The sequence below is a fragment of the Rhipicephalus microplus genome, chromosome 3, assembly GCF_043290135.1.
Source record: "Rhipicephalus microplus isolate Deutch F79 chromosome 3, USDA_Rmic, whole genome shotgun sequence".
NCBI lineage: Eukaryota > Metazoa > Arthropoda > Arachnida > Ixodida > Ixodidae > Rhipicephalus > Rhipicephalus microplus.
Window position 1 is genome coordinate 193,778,638 of NC_134702.1, and position 12,038 is coordinate 193,790,675.

At 47.1% G+C, this 12,038-nt stretch overlaps 1 protein-coding gene across 1 annotated transcript in view; it reads right to left on the minus strand.

Annotated features, from left to right (window-relative positions):
• The window catches only part of LOC119166031 (endothelin-converting enzyme-like 1), a 94,419-nt gene that overhangs the window by 24,236 nt on the left and 58,145 nt on the right, over window positions 1-12,038 (minus strand). The window contains exon 11 of the mRNA XM_075888191.1: window positions 5,899-5,997. Coding sequence (XP_075744306.1) covers window positions 5,899-5,997 — 99 coding nt within the window. The remainder of the gene's footprint in view (window positions 1-5,898; window positions 5,998-12,038) is intronic.

The following is a 12,038-nucleotide window of genomic DNA, read 5'->3' on the forward strand; positions in this document are numbered from 1 at the left end:
AATGCAGATCTATTAAGCATGAAATCATTGAACGAAGACAAACCGGCAATACTTACTAAGCACATGTTTGCGGACAGTGAGCATACTAAGGAGATAATACAGTTGTCTTTAATTGGGTGATTCACTGGTATGACCAAAGCAAGCAATGTTTCAGGAAACAGTAATGCAAAATATGTCACCTGTTCACAGTCGTACTTCAACAGGCTCGTCACCAAAACTCATGAAACAATTTTTCCTAAATATAGTGGTTACACAAAATGAGCTTTTTGTTTCACGTATCTCCCGCGACAAGATCTTCTTAAATCGTCTAAGATGTAGAGGGATTAGACGTTGCTGTCACAACAGCGCATGCCTTCGTCTCTGATTTTGTGTCTACAGGGGCGTTCAAAGTCAGTGAGGGGAGTACCACACCATGTGTTTGTACGAAATAGCGACAAGCTGAAATCACAAATATAGATTATCATTTCGCGCCAATGAGTACTACGTGCTAACACCGATTACAGAATGATGTCTCCCCTACAGGAACAGTGCCATCTTTGACAAGTTTGAAAGAGGAAAGTTGAACTATGCAAATCCCAGCTGAATCACAACTATTCCTCAGCATAAAATGTTTTGTTGCAGCGAGTATAGTTTTCTACTATATTTATCTGAGGAAACTATAGCTATATGAATGTTTAGCTACCACGGCAATGAAGGGCAGTACCCGTATTTGCCTGATCTTCGTGATTGCAGCTTCAAACACACTTGTGGCTTTGTTTATTGTTGTGTTATGGTTTTTTTTTTGAGCGAAATAAATATAACTAAGAACTTTGTGAGCTGATACGAAGTAGTGAGCCTAAAAAGACCAAGGTGGTGCAGTCAAACTGCTGAACTCTTCATGAACTTCATCTGGCGACCAAGAGGGTGCAGGCCAAACGGAGCGCATCGGAGCTGAAATAACAAAGCTTAGACAAAAACCCCTGCACTGTACCATCACTCTTATGCTGGCTGAAGCGCTATGCGTTGCACTTTCTAGAGACACTGGCGCCAGAGTTTTCTCTGGTGTACTTACAGGAAACTCTGAGGCAGCGAGAACAAACATGGAAGGAGCATGCTACTGCGACTTTTGTTTCTGCATTTGAATTTAAATAGCAGACAATGACCAGTCAATAAGTTACAGTATTTTCATTGATGTGCTGGTCAATGCATGTATAAGAAGAAAAACTATTCCGCAGTCCCAAGATGACTGCGTGTAAGAGAACTGCGCCGTCAAAACTATATACAGGGTGCTCCAGCTATCTTTAGCTATACTTTAAAAATGTGCCTACAAGCGCAATCGCGACGCTACCAAATGCATATTGCTGACCGTTGTCTGGAGTTGTTCACACAATTTTTTGTGTTCTAAAATAGTGTTAAATAAGATCTGTTTAAATAACTTACTTTTGAAGAAACGAAGATGGATAAAATATTTCTATAAGAAAGTCCTAGATCTGTTTGCAAAACGTCCGATTAGACAGTTTCAATCTCTATATCTTTAAATTATTAGTGTTTTTTCTGCTAACTATACTCGGCGACAGCTTTTCTTGACATAGGAGCGAAGGCTACGGAGGCGGGGCCTCCGCACATTTGTGTTACTACGCAAGTAGTCCGGCAGCTTGCAGCCGATTTAGGTTCCAGTTTCGGTTTTCGCTTGCTCGCTGCGCTAGTGTGTTTATTATAGCAAAATGTATGCATGAAAAATGGGAACGTCAAAGTTAAACTTTGATGAGAGTGCATACATGCAGCTAGTTACTGTGCTGTTTATATACTGGTACATATAAAATTTTCCGTTGTTCAGAATGTTTTCCCAGCATTATTCAGCCTTTATAACAGTGAAGTTTAGGTTCCGTGTTCAGTCCAGTATATTACGCGCCACACGTGATCGAATGTTAACGTTTACGGTATTGAGTCCTGGTACAGGCGAAATGGAAGGCCGGTTGCGGCACGATCCGGCCACGGGCCTGTCTTGTTTCAGTTTTGTTGTATCCGGTTTACGCCCTCAAAGGCTGTCAGCAATGATCGGTGCAGACTGCGCCTCAGTGTTCGAGAAGCCTCACAATTGTTGTAGATCGTTGTTAAGATTGCGCGCAAGACGCGAACAGTGAAGCTTATTTCAGAGCTTGCGCGGCCACCAGTGATAAGGCTGGAAAGTTTGATGCGTGTGCGCCTACAGAAAGGCTGTTAAAACTAGGGGTACACAACACCCTGGATGAATTATGGGAGGCGCATCTGGTGATGCAGCACGCTAGGCTTTCGACAACCAAAGCGGGTAGGATCATATTGGAAAGGATTGGCATTGGAGCAGAGGCTCCCACTGGGCACACTAAAATTCAGGTGCGGCGAAAGTTACATAAGGCCCTGTACATAAAACCTTTGCCCAAAAATATGCATCCGATTCACCATACGCAGTGCAGGCAGGCAAGAGCCAGAGCTTTACACGTTGAGTAGGGCGAGTACAAAGTGGCAGTCTATACAAATGTTGCGGAATATAAGGACAAAGACGCTTTTGTGATTGTGGTGGTGGACAGGCGGGGGCGCTTGGTCGCCTCTAGATCGGTCAAAACCCGCTCCTCGGAAACTGCAGAGGAAGCGGCAATAGCGCTAGCTATAACTAATTCGCAGTCAGATTTGATTTTCAGTGATTCAAGACAGCCATCCGAAATCTGGCGAGGGGCAGAATATCGGCGACCGCCGCACGATTTCTGCATGGGGCCATGGGACGACAAATTAGAGAAATAGAAATTGTCTGGGTACCAGCACACTCTGGGAACCCGGGGAACGAGGCGGCTCACCTGAATGCTCGAGGTTTCGTCAGCCGGGTAGGTGAGCCGCCAGTTCCGGGGAGGTCCGCTAGAGATGGGCTGGTGTCCTTTCATGACATAACAAATCATTATAAACTAGAGCGGAGGTTTTATCCGCCCCCGCACAAGCGGTTGACTAAGGCGCAGGAATGCGTCTGGAGAAAACTGCAGACGCGATCTTTTCCCAACCCTTACGTATTGAACAAAATGTACCCGGAGGAGATTAAGCCTTAGTGCAAATGGTGTCAGGCTGTGGCAACATATGATCACATACTTTGGGAATGTAGCATAGTGCCGCCGCCGGTGGATATTATGCGTGATCCCTCTCTTGAGCACTGGGAAGCCGCGTGGACCAACTCAGACCCAGTCGTCCAGTTAAGGGTCGTGGAGTGGGCCACACAGGTCGCCGCCAACCTTGGGTTGATGGCTATCTAACACGGAATCATCCTCAGTTGCTTTCTGACGAAATAAAGTTTTTCCATCCACCATCGATGCGTGATGTATAAAAGACGGCGCGTCGCAATGATGAGCAGCTTTTCCACGGCCGATGCTGTGCTCGCCGCTGCAAGAGCAAGCAGCAGACGCAGCCGGCGTGCGGAAAACGTGGTGCCGTCCAAAAAATAAAAAAGAAAAAAAAACTAGGGCGCACGATAACTTCTTTTCCATGAACAGCGTTGCATACTTGATCTATCCTTATAATGAAGAAAGTTTTATTTATTCGGGCCAAGTAGCTATTAGAATCAGAAAATAAAATAGGTACTATTTCCTGGCGCGCGCGCATGCAGGCGGTTCGGCTCTATAGCTTCCACAGTGCTCTCAAGAAAAGCTGTTGCCGAGTATAGAAATGCCCACGAATGACAACAAAAAAATACCGCTTGAGAAATGCACTCGCGCGCCAGTGCGCACGATTATTCAAGCGTTTGTCTTCTTCTTGTCCTTTTGTTGTCGTTCTGAGCTCGCGCTCTAACAATTGTCATATACCAACTAGCCCGAACAACCATGATCCCTAACGATCCGCGTGTGTATGACCATACCAATCGCCCGATTGTGTTGTGTCGACAAGGCCACATTGGTGGTGGAGGCTTTGCGAAGAAAATATTTCTCTCGCGGCCACAAAAGCGATAACCGTTGTGACTACTTTTCGTTGTCGTGAGCTGGTGTGGGGGAAGCGTATCGTTTATACGCGGTACGTTGGGGAGCACCTGAATCACGGCGTTCGTGGGCGCGCCAGTGAGTTTGTCACGTGGTATTTTTTTTTTGCATTTCGCGGACATTTGTAGTTAGCAACAAAGCTTTAAATTTATAATTGATATTAATGTCAGAAACGGTTTAATCGATCGTTTTCCAAACCTATCTAAGACCTTCTCATTGAATTTTTCATCCGTATTTGTTCCTTCAAAAGTTAGCTAAAGAAAAATATTTAATCAAACACTATTTTAGAACACAAAAAAACAGTCAATCTCCAGGCAACGGTCAGCAACATGCATTTGGTCATGTCGTGATTGCGCGTATCGGCGTATATTTAAACTTTGGCTAAAGATAGCTGGGACACCCTGTATAGTCACTGTCATCTCTGCAAAACTCCTAGGCAAAAAATATTTCACGTGCGCGCGTACGCTCCCGAACAATGTTGAAGCACAGACGACTACAGATCACAAGGACAGAGCTGATAATAGCGTAACATGGTTGTGATGTTCGCGTACATGGAAGGTAAGCTCACAGAGATGACAAAAATTTATTATGATATTGCGCCCGCCTAGAGATAGACTGAAAACACCACCAATATTCACTGTACAATGAGACCTTAGAGCACACACGTCGAGTGTCTACTATTATGATCGCCAGTGAAACATGCCGTATTTCGTACAACAGTGATAGAAGATTCCAGCTGTTTTTGCTGGTGCTCAGGTAAGCGCCCGTCTAAGCTTCGGTACACACCTCCTATGCCTAGCCTTAACAGAGCCATTCAAAAGAATCGCGAAGCTTCTCAAATGTCGCAGCACCAGCCGTGCCAAGCATAGGTATGTCATATGTTTGAAACTACATTACACCAAATGAAAGAAAGAAGCTTGGCAATAAGCTTACTGTACCACTGCATAGACTGCAATACAAATTGTAAGGCGGACATGCTGCGACAGTCATCGCCTTTAGTTGGTGGTCTTCCAACAATGCAAACGCGAGAGGTAAAACATCTAACTCTGTCACTGCATTGCTGTAAAAATGTTTTATCGTTTGCTCAATTATTGCTCAAAGTGGTGATCGTAATATATTACCATTGTAAGCAGTGCCTGCAGTAGTAAAGTAGTCAAAATTTATACAGTCATGACAGGTATACTGCGATTTAGGAATCCTGTGCTGTTTTAAAAATGTCGTTAAAATGTTGAATGGTTAGCACTACCACTTGAATGAATATGAGTGTGACCATGTGTGTTCATGGTGTGCTACTATGTCTGCCTCTCCGAATGTCCCATGGCGCTGTTAACCAGCTGTTTCTGTTCAACGAGGTTCAGTGAAGTGTAGGGGTATTACGACCTCCCTCTTCACTAATGCACATGAAATCACATGGCATGCGAACGTCAAGTATTTCTTACAAAAGCGAGAATGGATTTATGCGCTAATTGTAATACTATCTTTTCCTGCTTCGAGCAGTCCACGATATTAGTGATGTACCATTTTGTAGGTTGAAGAACACATATTAATATTCCTCCCGTGTGATTCGAAACTGGATGCCACTTTTTTAAAATGAAATATTAGTGGCCACGCAGTGAGAGACAATATTCTGTCGAAGTAAACCGCTAGCCAGTAGCTCGTTCAGTTCTCCGCTAGCCAGTCGCTCGTTAAGTTCTCTAAGTTTCTAGCCGTATTTAGAACGACAGCGAAATCAGACCATCGTCCGAACGTCGGTAGACTTGATGGTATGATCTGGTATGACCCCAACTGTACGAACGAGCCTGTGGCCGATGTTCATGTCCCGTTGTCCCCGCTCTCTGTTTTTAACACCGCCCATTTACATCATGCAATTGAATAATAGCTAAAGTAAGATTATCTCTCTGTATACAAAGACGAGCTCATAGCGTACCTTGTACTTAGCTGCCATTTTCGATGAGTACTCCATCCAGTGTGCTTGCTCGACAAAGGCCTTCATGAAGTAGCGTATGCTTTCGACAGTGTAAATTACCTGCACAAATGCATCAGCATGTATCAGCACTAGACGACAGAGATTCCAACAAACACGAGTGCTATCTACACTGTAAGCAGAAGTTAGCCGAGATGGGAGTTTCTCCAGCACATGAGCCCACAAAACTCCACTGCCCCAAATATTTTTCTCCCTGGTAGGGAATGAACTCTGCACATGTCGTCTTAAAACGCCCCCTGCTTAATGACAGAGTTAACGAACGACATGACCTTCTTAAACTCCCCAGGGAGTATCAGGTGACGTGGTTACAAACTCCCCATGGGAGCTTTAAAAACCCTCTTTGGGCATGACGCGCGCGCGCGCGCGCGTGTGTTTGTGTGTGTGTTTGTGTGTGTGTGTGTGTGTGTGTGTGTGTGTGTGTGCGTGCGTGTGTGTGCGTGTGTGCGTGTGTGTGTGCGTGTGTGTGTGCGTGTGTACGTGTGTGTGTGTGTGTGCGTGTGTGTGCGTGTGTGTGTGTGCGTGTGTGTGTGCGTGTGTGCATGTGCGTGTGCGTGTGTGCGTGTGCGTGTGTGTGCGTGTGTGTGTGCGTGCGTGCGTGTGTGTGTGCGTGTGCGTGCGCGCGCGCGCGCGCGCGCGTGTGTGTGTGTGTGTGTGTGTGTGTGTGCGCATATGTTTGCACGTCAGTGTGAAACACAGGTGCTTTGTGTGGCTAACCGTGTGAGCATCTGTCAACAGGCAACGAAATTATAAGTGCAGCGAAGAATTGAAACGACCGGTTGGTATTTACTGTGAACATTTCAATACATTTCACACCGTTAAACCACGCTCCACATCGGTCCGATTCCTCAACGAAACGCCGTGAATGCCACGGGCCGAGTAACAAAAAACTTCGAAGAATACATTAATGGTAGTAAAAGTAAGCTGTTACGATCATCAGCCGCTGCTCCTGGAGTTTCGCCGTGAAAAACTTCGAAGTGGTCTGAAGTAGGCTTCGCTCAACTACGGCAGGCTGGCCGGCAACAGGTGTGACAGTTGCGCCGGCGACGCACTCACCCCGTCTCCGCCGATGGTGGATTCTCCAAGTGTCACCGGTATTTCACCGGCTGCAACATCTAAGCGGTAGGAAGGCCTCGCTATGCCGTCGGTATCAAGCCGGCATTTTATCGAGCTCGCACTCTGTACCGGCCGCTGTGGCAAGCGCTACGAGCTAGCACCGACCACCGGCGAGGCAAAGAATGTGTTTCACAAAAATAAAGGCTGCTGGGATGAATAACAGTCTTCTGCGCCTTATGACCGCAGCTTTCAAATGACTAACCACAAGGCGAGCGCCGAACGAGGCGGAGTACGATCGTTAGCGATTGCACCGTAAAACTTCGAAGCGGTTCGAAGTAGGCTTCGCTCGACCACGGTAGGCTGGCCGGCAACTGGTGTGAGAGTTGCGCCGGCGACGCGCTCGCCCCGTCTCCGCCGATGGTGAGTTCTCGGAGTGTCACCGGTGCTTCACCAGCTGCAACATCTAAGCGGTAAGAAGGCCTCGCTATGCCGTCGGTATCAAGCGGGCATCGTATCGAGCTCACACTGCTCTCCGACCGCTGTGGCGAGCTCTACGAGCTAGCTAGCACTGATTACCAGCGAGGCAATGAATGTGTTTTACAAAAAACAAAGGCTACTGGCATGAATAACAGACTTCTGCGCCATGTGACCACAGCTGTCAAATGACAAACTCGAAGGCGAGCGCCGAACGAGGCGGAGAAACACAGAAACAGCGTACGGCATGCATGCATGCCCATGCAATGCGTGCAAGCAACGGGAGCAGCGACTGCGAACCGCCTCATTAGTTTAAGTCTATTGCTCCGTAGCTTAAACTGCGTGGATAGCGGACACCTATTTCTGTGCCTACGAAAATTAACGAGACGTAAATGGCACATCAGCAAGCAATTTGTGATCGGCAGCTGTCATTCATCGAATCACCGTGCCGTACTCGTGAGTGAGGCCTAGTCGTCGGACGCGGTAGCGGCGGTCTACCTCGGTACATCGCTGGAGCTGCTGAATGTGCCTCCTTAACGTGTTCATTCAAGGCCGCGCGGGCTTTGTGTATTATTCAGTGCATTTTACGGATCCACAAACAGTACTGCTAATGCAAATTCAGCTCGTACGACAAAGCGCCAACTGATAAAACTTTTTCGCTTTAGTTAAAAAACATTGAATATTAGGCAGGCTTAGGATAAAAGGCACGTGTGTTGAAGTGCTTACATCAAGCCACCACAACTTCATACTCACGCAGTGCGTGTTTATTGTATAATTACCAGCTAAAAATGGGTCTCCAGGGCTACATGGGAGGTCAGAATGTGGTGCCTATAAATACCCGGTGACTGAATCGTAGGTGTGGAGCACAGGTGGCAAGCTGTGGTGACCATTCTTTCGTCTGCACTCACGCGCATCGGACGCAAGAATCATGTGCTCCGTAGGAGTGCGTTTGCGGCACATACTAGCCGCGGTAACAGAATGAGCGAAGAGCAAGACGCAGGATACGAAGTAATTTTGCCACCACTGCCCAAGGGACGCGTCGCGCAAAACACTGTGTTTTTACACGGTGATGTGAGTGGCAGACCGTATCGAGTAGAAGATTTCCGAGACGCGCTCAGACCTACAGGAGCCCCGCCGCGGTGGTCTAGTGGCTAAGGTACTCGGCTGCTGACCCGCAGGGCGCGGGTTCGAATCCCGGCTGCGGCGGCTGCATTTCCGATGGAGGCGGAAATGTTGTAGGCCCGTGTGCTCAGATTTGGGTGCACGTTAAAGAACCCCAGGTGGTCTAAATTTCCGGAGCCCTCCACTACGGCGTCTCTCATAATCATATAGTGGTTTTGGGACGTTAAACCCCACATATCAATCAATCTCAGACCTACAGGACTGCTGCCGGAGGTGTTGGCACTGGGGGCCTACCAGATAAATCATGTCTGGGCAGTCACCATGAACAACGCGGACGCTACGAGACGCTTGCTGGACGTGAAGGAACTGAAAGTCAAGGGTCGACGCTGCATCATCGTAGACCCCCAGGATCAGCAGGTGTGGCTGTGTCTTCATTGGCTGCTGTATGGCGTCAACGATGAAGACATGCGAACGGCGTTGGTGGCTTATGGGAAGGTCGTACAAGTCACCAGGGAGAATTGGCGCGTTCAAGGAGTCAGTGACAAAAGGTCAACCACACGGACTGTGCTACTTAAGCTCAAGAGTGGCGTGAAGGTTGAAGATCTCCCGCATCAAATCAGGGTGGCTGGTGAACTGGCACTTGTGGTTGCACCTGGTCGGCCAATGCAGTGTCTGCGCTGCCAAGGTACCGGCCATGATGGAAGAGAGTGTATGGTACCCCGATGCTCGCGTTGTCGGCGGTTTGGCCACAGCGAAGATGCGTGCATGCGCACGTGCGCATCGACTATAGGATCAGCTGAAGGTGAAGACACAGCATAGCTGGTGATGGACGTGACCAAGGCTGAAGACGCGGCGAAAGGCGCAGGCGACGTGGTGAACCCAGAAGCTTCAACAGGTACTGCCACACCGACTGGTGGTGATGAACCAACAGTCCGAGCAGACATAGAATCTGGGGAGGTTACTTAAGAGCCAGCCAGCCAAACCGAAAAAGGCTTCACAAGTACCCCATCGAAGGAGTCTGAGCCGGTGGAATTAACCGAACTTCCAGTGTCGTGCGAGAGTATCAGTGGTGGGGCGTCAAGCAAAAGACCCCGCGAGAAGCCTGCAGGATGGCGTGAGGTGTCCAGTGAAAAGCATGAAGAGGGGCCACCTGCGAAGGCGACTTCGTTCAGACGCAGCAGCACAAGGCTGCGTCCCAACCCGTTATCGGAAAAACACTGGCCACCTTTGCACTCCAGTGGCACGGGTCTACCTGGAGGCTCCGAAGATGTCTAGCTCTATGCTAGACGCTGAAAGTAAGCATCATGCCCCGGGCTAACTTCTTCATGGTGTAGACATGGCTTTTGCACCAAAACTTAGAGTGGCAACGTTAAATGTTCGAGGTCTTACCGCCAAGCGGAAACAGAGCGAAGTCTACAGGCTGCTCGTGGATCATGATCTGGATATACTAGCTGTACAAGAAACAAAAGTAGACGGTGAGGAGGAGACCCGAGGCATGGTGCAGAGGTTAACGGCGCGTTACTACGCAATTGTAAGTCAAGCAATAGGCCTGTCTGCAGGCTGTGTTTTGTTCATTAAGAAGTTACCGGGTCTGGTAGTACAAGATACCTCCTCTTGCCCGTCTGGTCGATTGGTTTCCTGTGATTTTGTATTCAATGAATGTCAGTGGCGTATAGTGTGTATTTATGCACCAACCGTTTGCGAGGAGCAATCACTTTTTTTCAAGCCTAAAGCAGCACTTCACTTTGGTAAGGAAATATGTATTAATTGGTGATTTTAACTGCGTCCTCAACGGGCGAGATTGAGCAAATGGACGTGCTATTTACGATAAAAGTAGTAGGACGCTAACGGAAGTAGTTACTGAATTTGAGTTAGCAGACGTGGGCAGCTGTATGGAGGAAACGCGTGATGTGCGTTTCACACATTTTCAGGGGAATAGTCATGCGCGTCTTGATTGTATTTACGTGTCGCTTGAAATAATAGCCCACTGTAAGACATATTCTGTCTACCCAATACAGTTCAGTGACCATTGTTTAGTTAAATGTGATAGGGGGAGAAAACAAAAGGTGGAACTTTCTCATGGGAGCTGTGGAAGATGAATTCAACTTTGATCGCTGACGAATATTTCTTAGATCAGGTAATGAACTGTATCAATGAAATAAAAATGGAGGATGAAGTTAAACTTGCAGAACAATGGGAAGAGTTCAAGCAGCGAATAAAAATAAAAGCTATTGATCGTTCTTGCGCCTTGAGTTACGAAAGGAAAAAGACAGAAAAAGATTCCGAAAGACTTTGGAAAGACTAATAGACTTGGAGCGCAAACAACCGGCAGAGTTTAAAATTGACATACGCAATATCAAGCAGAAACTTGCACTGCATGACGAGGAACGCTACCGCGGTGCACTCGTCCGTGCTAGGGATGAGGCTTTAGCAGCTGGAGAGGCGCCAACCGAAAGAGCGTTAGGGGTGGAGAAAACGAACGCTCGACGGAATCATATCGAAAAAATAGAGAAGGATGGTCACGAAGTAACCGATACGGACAGCATTTTATCCGTACTCTCAAGTCATTTTGAAAACCTTTTTTGCGTGTAGACAGGTAAACCTAGAAAGATTTAAAGAATAATATTTAGGACGCATGCCGCAAGTGAGTGAGGAAGTGAAAAACGCTTTGGAATTATCTATATCTGCATCTGAAGTTGAACGGGCGATTGATAAGTTAAATCCCGGGAAATCTCCAGGACCAGATGGTATGGTGCCAAGTGGTACAAATGTTTTAAAAGTGAATTGTCTTCAATACTTGCGGGCGTTTTTAATGAGACATATCAGGAGAAGAAATTACCACCATCTTTTGGTGAATCGCGTACCGTTCTGATTCCGAAAACATATGAGGTTGAAAAGCTCAGGCACGTCACAGCGTACAGGCCAATCGCACTGACAAACGTAGACTACAAAATATTATAGAAAATTTTGGCGGCTGGACTTCAGTCAGTAATAAAAGATACCGTTGGTCCACACCAAACGTGTGGAATTAAAGGTCGGTCCATAGTTACAAACGTTCATAAGATGCGATCCGTGCTCGAATGTGTTGACACCAGTCAAGCTCGTGTGGCCATACTCCAGCTGGATCAAGAGAAAGCGTTTGATTGCGTTGCCCACGCTTTTTTATTTGCAGTATTGAAGCACATTAATGTTGGTAAGATAATTATTGACGGAGTAGCCATGGCATATCGGAATAGTAGTACGAGACTAATTATCAACAAGACATTGCCCCCCCCCATTAGAATTGAGCGCTCAGTGCGTCAAGGTTGCCCTGTTAGTACACTGTTGTTTTGCATCTATATTGAAACTTTATGTCGGTCGATATTGCAGAATGACATCATTAATGGGTTTAGAGTACAATCTTCAGAGGTCAAACTACTCACATACGCTGATGA